General features: G+C 39.5%; 1 protein-coding gene across 1 annotated transcript in view; it reads right to left on the bottom strand.

Moving 5' to 3' along the window:
• Nucleotides 1-21,158, bottom strand: part of OTOA (otoancorin) — a 41,563-nt gene that overhangs the window by 18,016 nt on the left and 2,389 nt on the right. Inside the window, exons 3-21 of the mRNA XM_009467897.2 lie at nt 20,315-20,398; nt 19,933-19,961; nt 19,808-19,838; nt 19,687-19,714; nt 18,675-18,762; nt 17,072-17,203; nt 15,017-15,252; nt 14,700-14,803; nt 11,524-11,630; nt 10,932-11,071; nt 8,316-8,439; nt 7,721-7,936; nt 7,016-7,183; nt 6,561-6,701; nt 5,893-5,948; nt 5,392-5,509; nt 4,809-4,882; nt 3,163-3,298; nt 1,602-1,792 (exon numbers count right to left, since the gene is read on the bottom strand). Of these exons, the coding sequence (XP_009466172.1) occupies nt 1,602-1,792; nt 3,163-3,298; nt 4,809-4,882; nt 5,392-5,509; nt 5,893-5,948; nt 6,561-6,701; nt 7,016-7,183; nt 7,721-7,936; nt 8,316-8,439; nt 10,932-11,071; nt 11,524-11,630; nt 14,700-14,803; nt 15,017-15,252; nt 17,072-17,203; nt 18,675-18,762; nt 19,687-19,714; nt 19,808-19,838; nt 19,933-19,961; nt 20,315-20,393 (2,198 nt within the window). The 5' untranslated portion in view covers nt 20,394-20,398. The remainder of the gene's footprint in view (nt 1-1,601; nt 1,793-3,162; nt 3,299-4,808; nt 4,883-5,391; nt 5,510-5,892; nt 5,949-6,560; nt 6,702-7,015; nt 7,184-7,720; nt 7,937-8,315; nt 8,440-10,931; nt 11,072-11,523; nt 11,631-14,699; nt 14,804-15,016; nt 15,253-17,071; nt 17,204-18,674; nt 18,763-19,686; nt 19,715-19,807; nt 19,839-19,932; nt 19,962-20,314; nt 20,399-21,158) is intronic.

Genomic DNA, 21,158 nt, shown 5'->3' with positions numbered 1-21,158 from the left:
GGTGTTGGGCAACTGTAACTTTCCCTGATGTCAGCAGGAGCTGTGGGTGCTCAACATTTCTGAAAAACAGGTCCATGCACACTTAGGAGAAGTGGACAGTTTCCCCCTCATTCTGAAAAGACTGAGTTCACTAAACAACTCAGGAAAGTAACTCAGTGTGGCACCAGTCTGCTGCTAATGCTGCCTTTTTAAAACTAAGGGACAGAAACATGAAATATAGGTGATGGAACAGAAGATTTAAATCTATACCTTATTAGCTCTGTATTTTTACTGTCTGCTATTTCATTCATCTGCAATGTCAAGAGTTATGGAAGGCAGATCTAACACCTTGGAGAGCCGCGTCTAATGACACCTATGCCATTTCTGTATGAGAGATCAATTCCATGATAGGTACCCTATCTCTTGAAATAACATGCTAAATTATTTGTAGGAATTTCAGGTCTTAAAAACTAGGTTCAGGTTCAGTTCTGAGTGGTGCTGGGTGTTTCAAAACGTATGTAGCTTAGCACTATGCATGTTTGGCGTGTTTGTTTGATACGAATCTGACAAATGTTAGCCAACCCAGTCGGTGGTTGACTTAAGAAAGCACTTGGATAAATAATTTTCAGCCTGAAAGAGCCTGAAGAAGATGGCAGTAACAAATCTGTTACTAGTGCATGTTCTCACAGAAAACTTTATTTGGTTTGTTGCTCCACTATGAGGATGTTTGACTAGACAAATATTTTCAAAATAAAATAAAATAAAATAAAATAAAATAAAATAAAACAAAATCTTATTTAGCACAGTGTGTCATGATTCAATAAAATGGATCTGTATGAGGATTAATGCAGGGATGGGATCTGGTGGAAAATATAGCTATTCTATTATGAGAAAAATGCTGACTAGGAGGAAACTGAATGAGCAATTAAAATGATTAGGTGGATCAAGTGACAGACTTTGGGGCTGAATGGATGGTTAGAAACTATGCATTCAGTCTCCCTTTTCAAATGCAACATACTTCTAAGAGACAACACAAGAGAGAAACAGCATATTCTTGCCAGATAGAGGACAGCTTTGTTTTTTGCATGACTGATAGAGCAGTGTGGTTCCAATCAGCCTCCTAATCGGAGTCATTAATGACATCTAAGACGCTGTTGCTTCAGTTGGTTGAACTTTATATCCCTCTGCTTCTTCTCTAGCTCTCTCCCATTGCCACAGGCGCTTGCAGTCTTCTTTTTTTCTCTTCTCACACCAGCACACTGAGTATCCCACTTCCATTTTCCCATTCGTTGCATTCCTGCGCCATTCTTTGCCTGTAACGCCCTTTCTCTTGCCATGTCAGAGTCTGTTTGCCTGCCCCTCCTCAAACATTACACTTTCTCTCCTTTTCCTCTGGGACTTAAGTCATGCAGGGTGCCCCTGTGGTTGTATTTTGTTCCACAGTTATCACGTTACACACAAGAACAGAAATGCCATTCTAGTGGACAGAGACCCCAAGCTCAGCCAGTGATAGAAGTAGCTTTGTGTTGTTTTCATTGCCGTTCTATCTGGGCAAAGCAAACGGTTGGTATTTGCATGGCTTAACCATCAGCATAAGCAAGGTGGTCTATCTAATACCTTACCCATATAACTCGAGGAGTTTGTATTTAATTTCAGTCTTCTGCTTGTGGCTGAGCTGTTGGCAGAGTTTGAATTGATGAAGGGCTGTGGCCATTGCCTTCAGGGACATTCTGCCATGCAGAAAGGCTGGAGGTAAGTGGCAGATTAGATTTCCAAGTAGGTCAACATCATATTCATCAGCAATGGAGCCGTTCTGAAACAAGAAGCATTTACCTTGTTGGCAGAGCTAATCTTGGCTCTTGCCCTGTACCACTCAACTGCATCAAAACACATTTAAGCTCTGTGACCCTTTAAAGAACAAAGACACAACAGTTTGCACTGGCAACTTAATCTGCAATTTCTGCCGAGACTGCTTTATACTTTTTGCTTTTACCAGTGCAACTGGTGATATTTAATAAGCACTTGTCAGAGCTTTCAGTGTATTCTTTATTCCATATTGAAGCACACATAAAAAATAATTAAAACTAAATCTCCTGCCACAATCTCTATGTCCAGGTGACCACCCAACACCTGCAGAGGTGGTGCAGTTCTGCCTGTCAGCGGAGCCCTTACGTGGCCTCTTGTGGCAAAGGGGCCACAAGCTCTTGCTGTCAGAAGGCTTAGCTCTGAGGGGTTTCTCAAGCAGCTGCCAAAACACTAGGGATTATAGGGCTGGTTAGTATGTGTAAGGACATAAATATTTCAAAGAACTAGTTTCCCCTAAAAACGGGTGACTGCTGCAGCTCCCAGACAGCAGAAGTCACAAAATCCTCCCGGTATCACCACCTGTCCCATGCAGTTTCGTGTGCCACACACAGGTCTAAAGGAGTAGCAGTGCCTGGAGCGAGGGGGAATAGCTCCAGGTGCAAATGGGTCAGCTGCAGGTTGTCCCGGCCAGTTCACTGTGGTCAGCAATGACATTTCATGAGAACACTTCATAACATGCATGGAGTCAAGGAAAATTGTTAAGAAAGCTATAAAAGGTTTCCTTAGGCAGGGAACAATAAAATTGAAACAGTATACCAAAAAATCATAAGAATACAGATGGGTAAGTCAAGACCTTATGTAGACGGTGACTGACATTAGTGTATGAAATGCAGTACAGTAATATGCGCAAACAGAACCAGAATGGCTGAGTTTGGAAGGCACCTCTGGAGGTCGCCCAGTCCAACTCCTCTGCTCATCAGGGTCACCTACAGCATGTTGCTTGGGGCCCTGGCACTAAGAGCTTCCCTGAGCTAGGTGATAGTCTGAGCTGCTCTTGCTTGTGACGATGAAGAAACAAGCATGCTGTGTTATTCCCTTTGGGGCTCTCAGAGTCCATCAGCTATGGTTTCACCGCACAAACACAGAGCAGGAGAGCCTCTGTCTCAGGTTGCTGTCTGTAAAGAAGAGACCAGGAGCTTGCGCATGCAGATTGGAGAGTACAAATAGGCAGGATAACTTCGTGATGCACTGCATGACAATAAAGGGAGAGAAAACTAATCAACCACTCTCACTTATTTTGGAATTGTCAGTGGCTAATTACAGATTACTTTTTTTGCAGCTTCCCCTCCACTGCTGACCCCTCCTAGCCATACCTACCAAGCACTCCTGTACTTTTTGCAGGACAGCATTCTTTTTGTGAAGGCCTGGATTCAAAAGGTCCATCTCAGTCTTCCCCAGACTTTCAATGAAAGGGACACACAAAGGGCCTGAGACATACTCCAGGTACTCAATCCTGCAGAAAGAATTCAAATGGTCTCAGAATGTAAGCCTGACCTTCATACACCCATAACCACACCCACAAAATCTGTGATGACGGAAAAATTTAGACTAGTCTGGATTTGAAAAATTATAAACCAGCCAGGCCAGAAAAGTTGCAATCAATCCACACCTTACTTTAACTTACAGCTTTTCTTTGAGTTCATCAGCACATCAACCTCACTTCAAAAAATGGCTAAGGGTTATAAATAGCTGCAGGTGGATGAAAGTGCTCTGAGATGCTTTAACACCATATGAAACAAGACTCTCTACAGTTCAGAAACTTTTCCCTTTTCTCCTTTTTATTAGGAATAATTCTCTGACAAATGAAGATGTGGTGGGTGGGTTAAGGACAAGTAGTTTTAGAGCAGGCTTCCTTTTTATCAAAGCCCAAGAAGGCCTGCCAAATTAAACAAAATGATGCTCTTTTCCACCCAGAGTGGCAGGTAACCTTTGCAAATAAAGCCATATCCCAAAGCTGCGCAAGCCTAGCCTTACCAGGTTTTGTAGGCAAGAGCACCAGCAACTTCCGATGGCCCTGAACAAGCAACACGCAACTGTTGGCCAAATAACTTGGTGCTGCAGTTTGTAGAAAGCCTGGTATTAAAGTTTTTCTATTATTATTTTATTGTTTTTAAATAGAGTAATGCCTTTTCAAACAGAATCCTTTTCTTTTCTTACTTTTTTTCTATTAAAAAAATTCCAGGAAAATAATAGTTCTCATTCCCTTTTATCCCTTTAAGCATGTAAGAAGAAAAATAAAGAAAAAGGGGAATTAACAAGTTGTACAGTTCAGGAATTCCTATCAAGGTACAATTACTATTTTTTTCCTAAGGAAAAAGGCTGTCACTGAATATTACTTGGCTATTTACATAATGCAAAGTTTTGCTAACTTACAAAAATGTCTTTAAACACACTGAAATGTTTTTAACCATACAGAGCAATATGCTTGGGCAGTACCAATGGCTTTGTCTTACATACCCACTCAAAAAAAAAAAACAACAAACCTAAAAAAAGTGGGGGGGAAGGAGGAGAAAAAGAAGAAAAATCCATTATAAACTACATTTAAGTTAGTTTTGTGGTTCTAAATAATTATGCTCAAGAAAGCCCAATGAATTAACCCCTTTATTTTAGCAGACATCGGCAACAGTTTAAGCAGCAACATTACAAGCTTTTTCATTGCTGCCACACCACTGCACCGTGATTCAGTCTGTGCACAGAGCACTTCATGGGGGACTGATTTCAAGGATGCAAAGGAATCCACAATTTTGACAAAAATGGGCTACACTAAAAGACATCAGGTATTACCAACTTTCACTTGACACAGATTTTGGCTACAGTCAGTGACCACTTTTTATAAATTACCATTTGTTTGAACCATGAGTTTTCTCAGGACTGAAGAGGCTATTAAAAAAGTGCTCAGAAGGACTACTCTGAATGTACTGCTACGAATGCAGTAACTTAAGATGTCATAAGATGTAACTTACGGAAGGACCAGTAAGAGGAAGGGAGGAATAGATGCATTGGAGACTTTCCAAAATTTCCAAGCCCAACAATTAACCTAAAAGCAACAAAAATTTAAGATTTTAAACATTTGGAAATTTTGAGGAATAATGAAAATATGGTTTGTTTATTACAGCTTATAAATTAGCATATATAAAACTGTGCGTATTATCTTCAGAGAGCATTTTTCTTTGGCTTTTTTAAAGTAGTTTAGAGTTTTATTTTTGTAGACATCAGAGATGAAATATCGTATATTTGGGTGCATGAGAGCATTTGTATGTTTTCAAAACTTATATATATTTCCAAACAGATTACTCAGGAATTAGCAAGTTAGAAGGACTGTAGAAATTTCTTGCAATTTGTAAGTGACAAATGAAATTGTCAAAATGAAGTATGATAACAGATTAATTCACATATAAAAGATTTAAATGAAATATGTTAACAGACAAGTTCACACACACAAGATTTTGAAAAAAAAAGAAAATAGAATTAACCAAATTCTAATTCACCTACAGTTTGGATATTGGGTAGTATGTTTATGTACACAAAGTCTTTTTTTGGTTTTACCTGATAGGGAGAAAGCAGATGAAGATTCTTTTCAAAGAATTTTAAAGTGTTTAAAAAAAAGTCTGTGCCCATACTTTCAATGAGTTGACAAGTTACTCCTTTCACAAGCTGTCCTGTGCTGATAGGAAAGGCAAAGTTCAATCTTTTGAACATTTAAGCAGGATCTAGTCCTTACTCCCCACAACCATGTCCTAAGATACAGTTTCTTGACCACCTCTCTTTCCCCTTTCTTGTAACTGAAATGCTATTGAAAGTAAAAATGTAATCAAATTGAAAAGTATTGACTAAGCCCTAAAATACCAAAAGCTCTGCAATACTTTGATCCAGATTTTGGATTTGGAGACCCTTTTTAATGAGGAAGGTGAATTATCCTGTGGTACCAAGGAATGAATAAACATAAGACAGTATAAAATAACCACATGGTGTTTATGTTTACCTCAAAGTCGCACTCATCACAAAACCAGACCTAAACTCCATTTCAAGAGAGACTATCATCCATACCTTAGCAGGTCAACAGGATAGTTTTTCTTAGACAGTAACTCATACAGATACAAAGCCTGAAATAAAACCCACCATATTTAAAGTTAAGCTTCGGTAATTCAGGTATAAGAGGCAATAACTACTGCAAGGTTTTTGTATGCTTAACTCTCCTAGGTACTCTAAAGGCATTTCTATGGTCCAGTTTGGCCAACCAAAAGGTTTGGCATACAGTGCTGAATTTCTTCTTCACAAGACAAGACATCACTGACTGGCACTATGGGATGATGTTAAACATGTTCATGGCACACACCCACAGAATAATTTAGGTTTGAAGGGACCTCTAGAGATCATCTGGTCCAACCTTGCAACTCTCTGGACAGAGCAAAAGGGCTGATTGTACCTGCAAATGTCTAGAATACAGTACTAGAAAGAGAAAATTTATGTGGCAGAATCTTGAAGACTTTTAAACTCAGCATATTAATGCTTCCCTTTCTGTAACACTGTCTTGTAACACTGCCTTGTAACACTGCCTAAGCTCTAAGTGATCTCTGGTTGTTTATGTTAAGATGTATTTGGGGAAGTTCCTTCCTTTTACCTATGTTCCTTGAACACATATGTATTACAACACCTTTCCTATTCTCCCATCATACAAAATTGCAGTGGAAGGCAAACTGCATAATAATTTTTACCTGGCTTCTTCTTAGTTCTTTTTCTTTCATCACTGAAGAATTATATCCAGTCTGCTTCCATAAATCAGAAAGAGATATTTCCTTAAAGAAAGATCCTTGTATATCTTTGACTGATGAAGAAAAATCTCCAGATGCAGCTATCTAAAAAGAGGAACAGATAAATACATGGCATTTCAGAACTGATGCTTAGATTTACAGGATTTGCCCTTCTTTCTATTCTCTGTAATATTTCTCTTAAGAGGATAAAGGAAAAACATGTCAGTATTAAAAATGCCACAGGACTAAGCAAGAGACAGCCTTCAAAATACACTTGGTGTTCAGAAAAAACGCTGGAAACATTAACCATTGAGCTAAAACACATATCTCAGTGACAACATTTTACATCATGCTCTGCATATCTGGTTATTGTGCTCTTGCGCAGAAAGAACCTGCTACACACTCGAATTTATAATCACCTTCCTGAGGATCCCTTGCTGTTGTGCAGGCGATAAGTCAGATAAGTATTGGGATGTTGTGCCTCGAATAATCTGAGAAAGCTCCTTTGGGTTCATGTTGTAGAATGACTGGGTGCTAATACCAGTTACCAACGCGCCCATTTGACTGACATTATAAAATGATAAAACCTGCAGAGATAACAGCACAAACAAACAGAAAATTTTCTGGCTTGTGAAGAGCAGATATATTTAAAAGCAAAAGTTAATAAATAAATCAAAACTAGTATTGTTGAATACTTAAAACATTTCTTGCCTGGGAATGCACTTTCCTCAGATTTCTTTCAATTCAGACAAGACTGTCCAGGGAACAAATGTGCCAGTTTTCCCAGAGGCTCCTTTTTTTGAAACTTCAGAGAGGACCCTGATTCCTTCTATTACAGTATATTTGAATATAGAGTCTGGGATCTCTGATCATGCACGTTCTGCCTAGGGCAGTGATACAGACAAAAAAATATATTCAACTGCCAAATGCAAATAGTCGTTCTCTCTGTTACTAGAGAATTACTTTGGGAGGTACAGTCTTGGATGATTTTATTTGATTTAAACAAAATTTTCAGACCACTAACAGTACTAAAAAGAAGTCTTGTACTAAACTTTTCAAAATCTACAGTTAAAAGCCATTTCACTTTTAAAAATAGAAGGTAGGAAAGCTGTTATCAGAGGTACCTTTTCATAAGAGAGGTATTTACTGGATAAAACCATAACTTGGCTTTTTGCCCACCCAGAGACTTGGTTTAATGTTGCAATAGCATTATGCACTGCTTCAGGTGACAGAGATTCCAGCTGACTTGAAGTTAGCCCAACCACGGCATCTGACAGAGATCCAAGGATATCATTCAGTGTCTGGTTTTGCATGGCAATGTTCAGGAGCTGAGATTTGAGCTAAAGAAAACAAAAAAAGCAGATGGGAAATAAAAATCTGCCAAGAACCAATTTTCATTACCACCCAAAACTTTAACTGGAGTTTCTGGAATAGGCATTGGCAACCATTTAGTGACCACACACTTCATAAAAATTCAAAAATAGAACCACAGTTGTCAAAGGAATATGGAACGGGAGGAAACAGAATGAGAAAAGAATGAGCACTGTAAAAAACCAAAAATGGGCTTTTGTTCTTTGCATTACATGATCGAGAACTATTTCCACTTATTTATTAGATCCCAGTAATTTTTCACTCTTTTCTTTCCAAATTCAAGAATAAAGTCCCTTCTCCTCTGTTTTCAGGATTGGGTTAGGCAAGAAGAACGAGCATTGTACCCACCTTATGAACCTCAGCCTGGAAACCTCTCAATTGATTGCATTTAATCATTTGATGAAGTAAAGCCCGGGCCACAGCAGCATCCATCTCTTCCATGTCATCATAAAAGCAAACCAATAAACCTAGCCTATATATAAGAAAATACATTAGCTAACTTCTGACATAAAAGGTGTCATTCTCAGGAAACTGAAATATAGTATGGTATACCCTACTTCTGCTCAAAATTTGAGTCATTTCTGTCTGTCACTAGTACCTTAAAGTGCAATCTTTGAAACTCCACATGGCCTGAAATTTGGGTATGAGACATATGCACTGTTCTCTGTATTCAGCTGAACTCTACCCAGATTGCTTGTGCTGTCAAAAATTTAAGTCTCCTGGTTTCATTTGTCCATAGCTGGATTTTCCCAGCTGACGACTTCACTCCCCTTGGCAGAATTTGCAGTATAATCTCTGCTTTGAAAAGGATGGAGGGCTAAATAAGTCTCTAGAAGTGGCTTGCTGAGTTCTTATCTGGATTGATTGGATGTTTTGAACTCTAAATCCTGCTTAGATTTCACATGCAACATAACTCCTTCATGTGTCAGAGCAGCAGCTACAGCATTACATAGCCTCTTTATCATTTCAGGTTTAAACAAAGCCTGCTGTATTTCACATCAAACATATGACTGGCCGATGGATGGAGACCCGTCCAATTCAACACTGGCTAGGAGAAAACGCGCTGAGGCTCACTGTTGTGACAGCACAGCAGTTTGCAAGGCAGTGTTGTGAACCAGATGTGGAGCTCGTTTTCCTCCACAGTACCCATGTTGTAATAGTAAAGTCAACATTTCCATTAACCTCTGTAAAGGGCAACCACAACCATAGTTGGTGGAGAGAAGCAGTCTTACCCCCAAGGGTAAGCATCTGCTGTAGGTGGCCTTCTGACTTAGGCCTTGTGCTTCTTTACTGCCATTACCTGCAGCCCTGCAAAGGAGGTCTGAATCATGGCATCGCTCTCTCTGGATTTTAAACTTCATAGTGATGGTGATGAATTCGTTTGTAGGAAGCCTGAATCAATCCCCTGTCACTGTAAACAACTAGCCTTTGCTTTCATAATTTGTCATAGGACAAGAACCTACAAAGCCCAGCTTTCCTGCTACAGTCTCTGTTTTTTAGCAATTCAATGATGCAGGCATAGGCGATAATGTCCAGATGTGAACTAAATCAACAGCAGACAATGCTGCAGCACTATCACAAACTCAGTAAAATTCTGCAGTGCAGAAAGGCTTAGCTTTTAGCTCCTCTAGTCCCTCAAAAACAACCTGCTTAGCGCTATAACAAAATACTGCTTCAGTAGCCCATCTGAATTCATGGGACATCAAACTAACATACAAATCAAAGAAACATCTCTAAGTGGATTTTTATAACAAATAATTACCTTCTGATGCATTATTGCATAGCCACCAAGAGCTCTTCATCTCCTTTGGGATTAGCAGCAATGAATAATACTACTTCTTAAAAGTAAAAGTGCATTTAAATCATCAGTATGGTTAAAATGAGTAATATAAAATAAGTGTGTTGTAAAAATGGAATATATTAAGGCTTATGGAGCATGACATTTCTCTCATCTGTGAGAATGTGGCACCTCTCATGAGTGGTGAAATTATTTTTAAGATTTCTGACATTGAAATTTAGAGTGTGGGAATAATTCTTCTCTCGCTTACATCTCCGACAATCAGCAATACTTCATGGAAGTCAGTGAGTTACACTGCAATAATGACAGGAGCTCTGAAGCCATAAAACATATCCTCCATTAGTTTAAAACTCCAAGGTATCCCCCAAGGAGACTACAAATAACTTCAGACAGTGGTGTCTTGGGACTAAATACATCCATTTATACGACAGTGTAAATGTGGAGTACAGCACTTTCTTGCAGGTAGCTCATGCTCACTGCGTATTTATGAGTAAGAGCAGTTTATTTTGGTTTTTTATTATTGTTAAAGTAAGTTCAGTGATTATTTGACAGCCCTGAAAATGCAGTTTCTTGCCTACACACCCAACAGTCACATGCATTTAAAACTGGCTCATCTCTACCCTGCCGGACATAAAGAGGACAGCAGGACAGGCTTCACAACTCTTCACTACGTGACCTCTCTGGTGACACCCAAGCCAATTAAAAACCACTTGCAGTCCTGGCTGGCATGAGCTAAGATTTCCTCCTTAAATCCTAACTGGAACACGATTTCCACAAAACACCTCCATCTTCTGTGATTCAAACAGCCAAGGCAATTCATGTCCCGCTATCCCAATTTATTTTATTGCTGTACTGTACAATGTGATGGAGCTTTGATTGGGTCCCCCAGATACTGCTGTAGTCTTCCTACTAATACTACATACAACTCCTCTCTGCGGAGCAAGAGACAAAGCATTAGCTAATTAGGCAGACCTCCAAAAATTCATAAAGTAGCAATTCTTCACTGTTGCTAACCAGGGTTGGATTTCAGCCTAGATTTTTCTGCTGGCAGGAAAAAGCTATGCCACATCAACAATTTCATCAGTTACTTATTGCTCCTCTCTTTTCTCCTCACTTATTCGTTCTCTCCATACACAGCCATAAAAGAAAAAGAAAAGCAGTCTTGCCTGTAGATAGTTGAAGTGTTTCTCATATCAAATCCTGATGAGTTTATTCTTTCCAGGAAAGCTTGTGCAAGCTCTGGTGTGATATCATACACTGTGTCCAACTGCTTTGTTGCATTGTCGTAGCTAATGAATAGTCTTATCTGCCCAGTACAAGCAAAATCATGTATCAGGATTATGAAACAATTATATCCAATAAAATATGTTTGACATTCTAAATTAATTGACTCCATTCATGGTATAGAGAAAGGAAGAACATAGATTTGGATAATACAGTATTTTTGAAGGCAAAGATGAGTGAACAATTCTCTGTCAAACTGTCAAATAATCTGAGGGTCTATCATTGGTCTCTATCTTTTGCTCAGTACAAGTCACAGAAGTCGGATACAGATAAATAATTACATATTAATGACAGGCACTTTCAAATTCCAAAAAGAGAATAATATTTAGTTGACAATGGATTTGGATTCACTTTAGATTTATGTAATTAAAATATATAAACTTCTTTTTCATGTTTAAGTTTGCATTTGTGTTCATATTGTTTGTAGCTGACATCACTTGACAATGATATATCCAACCACATTTTGTTACTTACTTCATTGAGACTAATTTTCAGAATTTCTTCTAATGGGAGATGGACCATGTATCTTCCCAAAATCCATAAGTTTTCTGCACTGACCCAAGAAGTTGATTCATTGAACTCTGTTTTGTACAAATAAATACTCACTACAATGTTAAGAAAGTAATTATTTTTCAAATATACTGTACCCAGTATATTGTTAATGGTAAATAACTAAAAAAAAAATCTGCAAAACAGAGAAATCCTTAGCAGAGAGAGTCAGGTTCCCTCTATCAGCTAGATTTTAGCACTACATTTTTATGAGCCCATACATTTTTTAATGAAAATGAAATAGTGATTCAAATGTCTCAAATTTTCTCATATGAAAATGATTAATGTTTTACGTTGTTGAAATAGAAAATGGATAAAGTACAGGGCAGGAAAAATTAAACCAGGAGTATTAAATATGGAGCAGCACTTTTTAAATTCAGTTTTCCTAATCAAATACATTATTTAAGAACACCAAGAAGGCACGATACTTTCTAACACTTTATACATCTTATATATTATTATTGATGATACCACTCATTTCAGCAATATGCAATAGCAATAATGGTGAAAATGAAAAATCATTCATATACCTATATGGAAATAGGTTGGCAAAAAATAGAAAATACTGCATAACAGTTAAAAAATGTCTTTCATTTAGTAACGTTCTCCCAAGGATTGAAAATTAAATCAAGATCCAAATATCGCCAAGAAAAAAGTATTTATGGACTAGGTGGGTACTTTGAGCCACAAAGAGAGTGTTTTCTCCAAAGTGTCATAATTTGGTTGGCTCGTGTGATACCTCTGAACATAATCCTTAGCAGTGCTGATACTCACAACTCTGTTAAAATAAAATCACCCATGCATTTTGCAGAGTTTTCAGCATCTGAAAAAAACAGCCTATAAATATCAGAAGCTGAAGAACCCCATTTAGTGATTTTTTTGAAAACACTGATCTCAGCTCCTTAGCTGAGATAAGATGATGCTCCCAGCAGACCTGTCTGTCAAGCCTCTGTTTTTTGAAGTGATATTACCTCCCATTACCAGGAATATTAATAGAGTTGAAAGATATGATAGAAGAGTTAAACAAAAACTATCCCAATTTAAGGATGTTGACTGTGGCCTTTAGCAGAACAGACTTGCAGTTACCAACCATGGTAGCTGTGATACCTAAAAGCTGTTTTGTTATTTTTAAATAAGGTACAAAATTCAAAAGTTACAGCCTCCTGTTTTTGCAAGGGCTACCAGCACGCTCCACCTCTGAATACCTCAGCATTTTTAATATGAAACATGTGAGAACTGGCTGAGTGGCACAGAAATTTCTTGAAAGGTTTGACTCTTAAGACATAAAAGCCACATGTCATCTCCTGCTCACCCAGTGATCCAGCTGCAGGGGCTCCCTGACACCGTGGGGAGAGGTGGTACAACAGAAAAGCCCTCTGCATTTCTGCAGGAACAACAGAGACACAGCAATGAGCTCTCTGTCACCAAAACCAGCAGAAATGCTTGGGAGGTGGCCCCGTAAGCACCACAAATCTGAGGTTTCTTTCAAGTTTCTTTTCTGCTGAGCTTCAGCGAGGAAGATGCTGTTTCTGCAAGAGGCTGATCCCTTTCCCAGGTGGTCCCAGTGCTACCCACATATAAAGTTAAAGCGAATAAATCAGACCGCCGCAGGACTCTTCTGTTGTCCCGTACTCTGTGCTGTGACCTGTGGCGTGCAGATATACTTGAGTGAGCTTTAGACTTGCCAACCTGGATGTTGGTAGCAGTCCAGCTGTGCCTGCTCAGGGCTGATCGGTTCTCCAGCTCATCTACCAGACCTAGCTGGTAATCAGTCCTACACCCGATGCCTGCAGGAGTGGATTCACCATATCGGTGCAGATATGCTGCACTGCATCTGATGCAGCATCCAGGACTTAAGAGAAGCACGGTAATTCTTAGTCCCTCCTGAGCTGGGTGATCTTTTACAAACTGAGGGTTCATTAATGTTTCAGACACAAGCCGAGATGTCTGATGCTGTGGGATTTTCCCAGGACTGCTGAGTATCATCAGGCAGATTCTGCATCTCTGCTTCCCCAGTAATGCACTGGCAGTAATACCACCTCACAGCAGCGTCACGAACTTCCTCTCTGCGACTTAATGGGTTACTCTGATATTTTGAAATGGCGGAAGTCCCAGGAGCCAAATTCAGCTCCACTGAAGCAAGTGGGCATTTTGCCTTTGATCTCAAGGGGAAGGGGAAGAACATACACATCTAAAAGTCTAAAATGCTCCCATGACAGCGCTGCTGGGATGTTCAGTGAAACCCAAGCACTGGCTCTGATGCCTCAGTGCCGCTGCCACCTTACAGCCACCTCATGGAGCCTGCCCTGCGCTGTCCCAGCTGTGGCACATCTGTTTAAGACAAATTAACAAGGCAAACAGATGTGGTAAAATGCATAAAATCAGAATTAATTAACTTTGCTTTTATCTTGTCCCTTTTCTGAACGAGTCAGTGCCACGTGCAGTAGAACTTTCACAACATCCTGCATTTCTTTTGCATTTTTAAACAGGGCATTGGCTAATGTATTATGAGACAGATCTGTTTTTTGAGTCTGAATAGGAGGTCAGAAGTGAACAACACACCTGTGCAGGGGAAGTTTAGGTTGGATATTAGAAAAAACTTGTTCACCAAAAGGGTAGTCAGGCACTGGCACAGGCTGCCCAGGGAAGTGGTTGAGTCTCCATCCCTGGAGGTATTTAAAAGAAGGGTAGACGTGGTGCTCAAGGACATGGTTTAGTGGTGGGCTTGGCAGTGCTGGGTTAACGGTTGGACTTGATGATCTTAAGGGTCTTTTCCAACCTTAACGATTCTATGATTCTATGATGCTATGACTACCTGACAATTGGATCTTATTTAAGTCTTAGAAAAAGGATTTGAGTATAGAGACGTTGTGTATAGTTCTATGCAGAAGAGATGAAGAGCAAGCATCTTTGGAGAACTATTTGCCGTGAATAACAAATATATTATGTTTACTGTATTCTGGAGCAAAGTTGTTCAAAACAGCTACTCTTAAACAGACCTGTGTTAAACTTGGGAAACAATTCGATACAATGGATAGGCCTTTTGCTGACTGTTTTTCTCTTATGATAAGCAAGAAGAAAATACTTTGTACATAACATACCACTCATGTTATAGGATTTTTGTAGAATCTGCTTCATCCAGACATACAGAGTTTTCTGTGTATTTGCTGAGATTTTGTCATAGAGGTCCTTGAATACTGTTGATCTAAGTGATACAAGGGCATGTTAGTTCACTAATGAGTTAACTATTTATTTTTTTTTAAACAACACACACAGACAAATGTTTTTAAAAACAGCAACACATAAGCAGAAAGCTATATCTGGAAAATAGACTGAGACCATATAGTAACCTCTTTTTAGAAGTATATATAGTCAGGAAATACTACGCAGTATTGTGTCTGGAAAATAAATGGCTTACAAGTTTCTGAAAGCATCCTCCTGCAGAACGTTTGGGAGGCTCCCAATGACATCAGGCTGGAGATAGTTCACTGCTGACACACGCAAAACCTGGCTTAGGATATCCACACAGTCCAAAGCTCTCAGAGCCAGAAAGCATTTATCCAGTGTTATAAGGAACAAGGTCCTGTTTACTCCTGGGCTTTGAAAAATTCTCTCTCTAGTCTTGTCCCAATCAAGAATAATATTTCCCATCTCCTGCAAGCAACAAAGTGTTAAAAGAACGTCGCTTTGATTAATTCAATATATTGTTCATTTTGAGGCCTGACAGAAAGCACTCTACAAAAAATATGGTGCTGTTCTCATGAAGAATAGCTGCAAAATACTGTCTGGTTGCATTACTTCAGATAATTCCTTTCTGGCATTGGCCAGAGACCAGCTTGAATCTTTTGACAAAATCAAAATGAAAAACAGAAAAATAATCCAAATGGCTGAAAGTATAGTGTGTGCTCTCATGAAATAATTAGTTACTTGGAAAATGAGAGAATATTGGAATTGAATGGGTATTATTTCATACATAATTTAATATGTAGACATCTCTAGAATAGACCTTTTCCCATGCAGTATTTCTTGTATTTCTACATACATCCCCTCCAGAAGATGGGGCAACATCAAAGAACCAAGCCCAAGGATACAGTCACCCTGGCTGGGGATAGATTATTAGGTTGCTCCATCTCACAAGTCGATGTGCCTAGGACAGCCTGTTCAGAGCTGATAGTCTCAGGCCTGGTGATTTGTTCACGCGATATTATCAGTCCTGGAAGAACTGGGTGTGCTACTTGAGAAGATGAAAGCTACAGTTTACTGAAAGGGCTTATGCTCTACTGCTCTGACTCCCGGTGCGTGCTGCACACCTATCCTGCGTGCTTTGGCACCACAAGCTGCACCACCATTGTTTGAATAGTGGATTATACAGTGTTTGCTCTGGGCAGTCACCTCATGCGTCTGGGGAAACGCTCTCCCTTTCTCCCAGATTCATCTCCCCCGCCCCCCCCCCCCCCCCCAGCAATACCCATGCTGGAGGCCCTTTGTCCCGGCAGGAAAGGTGCCAAGTGCTCTCATACGTCAGGCTATGATCCCACCCCTGCAGTGGAGGTCCCCTCTTGTTTAGTCTGGAGAAGAGGAGGCTGAGGGGAGACCTTCTTGCTCTCTACAACTACCTGAAAGGAGGCTGTAGCGAGGTGGGGGTCGGTCTCTTCTCCCTAGTAACAAGCGATCGGACGAGAGGAAATGGCCTCAAGCTGCGCCAGGGGAGGTTTAGGTTGGATATTAGGAAAAACAACTTCACCGAAAGGGTAGTCAGGCACTGGCACAGGCTGCCCAGGGAAGTGGTTGAGTCTCCATCCCTGGAGGTATTTAAAAGAAGGGTAGACGTGGTGCTCAAGGACATGGTTTAGTGGCAGATGTGGCAGTGCTGGGTTAATGGTTGGACTCGATGATCTTAAGGGTCTTTTCCAACCTTAATGATTCTATGATTCTATGATAGGGGTGATGCTCCCTGGGTGGCTCTCATTGGCTTTGAGCAAGACTTTTAAGATGGGTCACCCAGGGAACACACCACAGAGGCAAGCAAATGATGTTATGTTGCCTCCCCTCCAAATTGCCTAACAATTTGCTTGCACGCTCCCACAACTAATTAACAAGATAACTAATTGCACCTTCTTTAGTTGTCTTGGCTCTCTTTCTAGCCACTGAAGAGAAGCAGATACTCCCTGAGAACAACTGGTCCTACCTACCTTAGATACTTGTGTAGGAAGGTAAATCATTCTCTGGAGATGCATTTCTCTCCAGTGATTACAGAGAAAATCCAGACGACTGACTTGGACTTGGCACCAAACTTTTAGATAACAAGAATTAAATGAAATAAGTCCAATCTAAGGAGAGAGGCTCCTGGAATCTAATACAAGCCAGCTAACAGCTGCATGGCGTGCACTGTGAGACCCCCAGTCTGGCTCCTTCCCATTTATTTAAACCATTAACAGCAGCTTTTATTTTTCACAAATGCAAAGTGACTTACAAGATGATCCTTTCTGCTGTTGAAGAGATACTTCATTGCAGTTTGGAACTGCTGCTGATCAAGCTGTTGCAATTCGGATAGTAGTTGCCTAGGCTGGTATAAAAGGTTCTTCAGGTAACTTTTTATGGACATCTGAAGTATAGAAAAATATGGGTAATATACATAAAACTTGTACTATTATACTAGGGACATCTTTTACTCCCTGAAAAATCTCTGCTTAAGGGGAGAAGAGTGCTTAGCTCCTGTATTGTCTGTGTTGTGAACAACTAGGATAACTATACTCAACACAAACTGTAAACAAAAATAATCTAAATGCAATGCTGAAAGACAATAATTTTTAAATCCTATTCTTGGCTTCACAAGCGAGTCCTCTCCAATGAGCGACTTAACAAGAATGCCTCAATTTCTCACTTCATAAAACAAGAGTAATAATGCTTTTCTGCTTCACACAGCAGAGCTGTGAAAACCGCTCCTTTTAAAGAGCTAAAAAAAAGTTACCTGGTAACTGTGTGCATATTATTATTACTTAAAAAAAGGAAGGAAATGTGCAATTAGATGGGAGGAAAAGTCTGTACCAGGTCGTAAGGCAAAAATACTCTCTCTCACATCAACCTGCATTACCAGTTAACAATCTTGTGCCTGTTTTGAAAATCTGAGGGGAATTGTAACATTGGAACAGAAAGCACTGTAAGGCTCATTAGCACCAGACTGGAGTAAAATCCCTTCTAATTCCTGACAGAATTATTTCAGAATTGGTTTGGAATTTGAATTGAAACTGTTCTTTGTTGTCTTTGCTTAGCTTGCATTGCCACCAACAGATATTAACATAGCCAGGTCCTTGTTGTCTGGGGGGTCCAGGCCTGCTTACCACCTTAAACTGTTACTAAATCCAATCAAATGGGAAGAGGCAGTGTTAGTCTCATGTAGGTTTGGATGAGCTGTGACAGTAAGCTTGGGAAAAGGTTCGAGTGCTGTAGAGCTGCATGGCTGTGGGCTTTTGGGAATGCCAGAGGCTCAGAGGTTGCGCATTTGACACTCTCCTTTTTCAGAGTGTGTGGCTGCCTGCAGGGAGGAGGGAGGGGGTCAGGTTTTGCTTAGCAGGCTACAGTTCCACTTAAACCAGCTCATAACTAATAATGACCACAGATAAAGAACAACGGCTTTTTCCTATATCACTTCCACATTGACAATTTACAAAAACAGAGTTCAGAGGAGCCTTAAAAGGTGGATGCGTCTTGTAGGATGCTCTGGAGCCTCTCATTCCATCAGAAGCAGTGCAAACTACAGGCACAGTCAAAATCTGGGAGAAACCTGCTACTTTGTGGAGAAACAGCATACATATACACTCAATTCAGAAACAATCGCTGAGCCTGAAAACTCCTTATTTCTGCTTTACATCAGAGGAAAAGCAAAAAGATCTTATTATTGCTGCCTTGCATATTCCTGCAATCTTAGGGGGAAAAAACAATTTCCTACTTATCTGCTATACTGTAGATCTGTTAGTTATCTCTATTATTGACAATGGAGTTTTGGCGACAGAGATAGGTTGCTTTTTTAATTCCTTTTAAAATAAAAATTTTCATGCATTTTAAGTAGCACAAACCTGTAGGCTGCTAAAAGTAAACATAACTTCCTGGGTATGAAAATATGCCATGACTTTTGTAAGCATATCTGCTGTCCAGACATTAGAACTGTAACGGAAAACAGGACAAAAATGCCAGTAAAATAATATAACATGTAAAATAGCAGATTAGAAGACAAAACAAGAATAAGGAAAGCAAACACTGTTACTAACACCATAATGACATGAGTATTCAGCTTTCTGGCCTAAAAAGATTAATAGCCAACCTATTTACTGCAAGGAAAACACATGGTTCAATGAGGAATGGAATGAATTGGTGATGGCGTTTTTACTCTAACTCCACAACCACCCACAATAAACTCAATTTTCCAACATGTTGCCATTAGTACCATCTCCAGGCACGAGACAAGCTGTGCTGTGGCCAGTCCGGAGCTATAGGTGTGCTTCCTGGCACCTCATTATGCCTGTTCTGATCTGCTTGGAGAAAGAAAGTACATTGACTAATGTCTGCTGCCTTTCCCTCAGCAGAGTCATTAATTTCAGTGTGTCTTCTTTATGCAGCCATTGATTTTCTCAAAAATACGTAGGAGTGGAATTGCCTTTGAGGCTTATACTGCTCTTTCAAATTTAGACAAAATTAGCAATTAATTCAAAAGTCGCCAGAAGCTGGAGGAAGTGGGATGGATGGGGGATGGAGCAGGACCGAAAGAGGAAGACGGACAGAAAGCTGGAACTGCACCTAATTTCCTTAAGAAGCCATTCTGAAACATATGAACAAAGTTAATTATTAAAACTTTGAAAACTGCAGCAGGTATTTATTTTCAGCCCCATTCTATGCATGTTTTTTTGCTTTATCATGAAAAACAGCTTTTTTCTTCTTAAGAGGAAATACTCACAGGAGATCTAAATCAAAGTAATCATACGTGCCAATTTCATTCTATTCATAATGTTCCAGTTTCTGTGGAAATGAAACAGATCGTATCTGAAGTGCAAGATAATACCAAAAAATCAAGATGGTGAGATAATACATTACCTCTGAAAATGAAGTATATCGAGGAGGGCTACATATGAAAAATGGAACATAAAAAGTTATGGTGAGATATTGAGCTTTAATTCCTTTTAGAAGCATAAGTGGGAACAATTTTGTACATTACCATTCAGATATTTCCCAGTTATTACTTCCTCCTAAGGAAAAAATGATAACTATATGTAATAAATTATTATTTTTAGATTATAATATAAAATGTTAGTAGAGAGATCAAATAATACAAATACTAACCACAGCTTTGTGTAATAATGGAGGCAAATCTGTAAAAGATTATCCCGTTACTAAAAGTTGATTTAATGTTTTACCATTCAACTGTCTTACACAAAAATACATATATTATTGTATGCAGTGATCAAATCTATATATACACATATAATTTATTTATAAGCATTTAATGCAGTTTTGATTAAATGTATTTACAGAAAAACAGTGAAACTAAAAGGCTATTAAATAATAAGCAATCTCGGTTAAATTCTTTCCTGGCATAGCTCCATGAAGTCAAGAGAGCAGAGAATATGGTCCTAGTTACTAAACAGTACTGCATCTATTTTACTACACATAGCTTTTTCCATCCACACAAAATATATCCCTCATATAGGTGTTCTAGTCTTACCTTCAGAGGTCTGACTGTGTGTAACCTCCGCATGATTCATTGATATCAGTAAGAAACATATCTTCAAAAGTCTGGACATTTCTTCTAGTGTTCATTAGAATGAGAAGGTATTTTGATTGAAAAGGAAAATAAAAAGAACTGAGTCAAAAGGCAATATTCATCCAAAACTTTCATAGCTATAAATCAGAGACAGCCTAAGCTATGGAGTACAGATAGAGATCAGAATGATCTAAAAGTGCTTGCTCCCAAGTTTTTAATTTGGATCTTTATATAGGGATATATTTTATGCAAATACAAGTCCACCAAGCGTGTACATGCAGATAGATTTATTCTCCTTTTAGCAAGTAGCTCTTCTAATTTTCCTCGTAGCACTGTTTATTTACTAAGCCCCATTCCACCTAAATATGACTTAAACGCAGTTTAAAAAAAAACAACCAGACAAAACCCTTTTAAATTCAGACAAAATAGAAAAGAAATAGAGGGAACGAAAATGGAAATAGTAAAGAAACTCCAAGCAAACCCTAAGCCTTTTCTAGCTTGTTAAGTTTTCTGCACTATTAGCGCAGACCAGGTCTGGGACCCTCCATTTGCAGATCCCCGAACTCGAACGGCGGGAGGGCCTGGCCCTCTCAGCTGCCCCACGTCAGCGCAGGGTGCCGCAGGCAGGGAGGGCGAAGGGATGCTCCCCTCCCCTGCTGCCGCCACGCTGCAAAAAAGGGGGAAAACCTCCTCGTGCCCTTCTGAAACAGAAGGAAAGCGACACATTTGGGAAATGGGGTTCAAGACCACGCCACTTCATTTAGATGGGTCAAAGCACTAGTCTTTGTACTCATGAGAAGTACAC

The sequence above is a fragment of the Nipponia nippon genome, unplaced genomic scaffold, assembly GCF_047370975.1.
Source record: "Nipponia nippon isolate SJK-2023a ecotype South Korea unplaced genomic scaffold, ASM4737097v1 scaffold_5, whole genome shotgun sequence".
NCBI classification, from domain to species: Eukaryota; Metazoa; Chordata; class Aves; order Pelecaniformes; family Threskiornithidae; genus Nipponia; species Nipponia nippon.
This window is presented reverse-complemented; position numbering and strand designations above follow the sequence as displayed.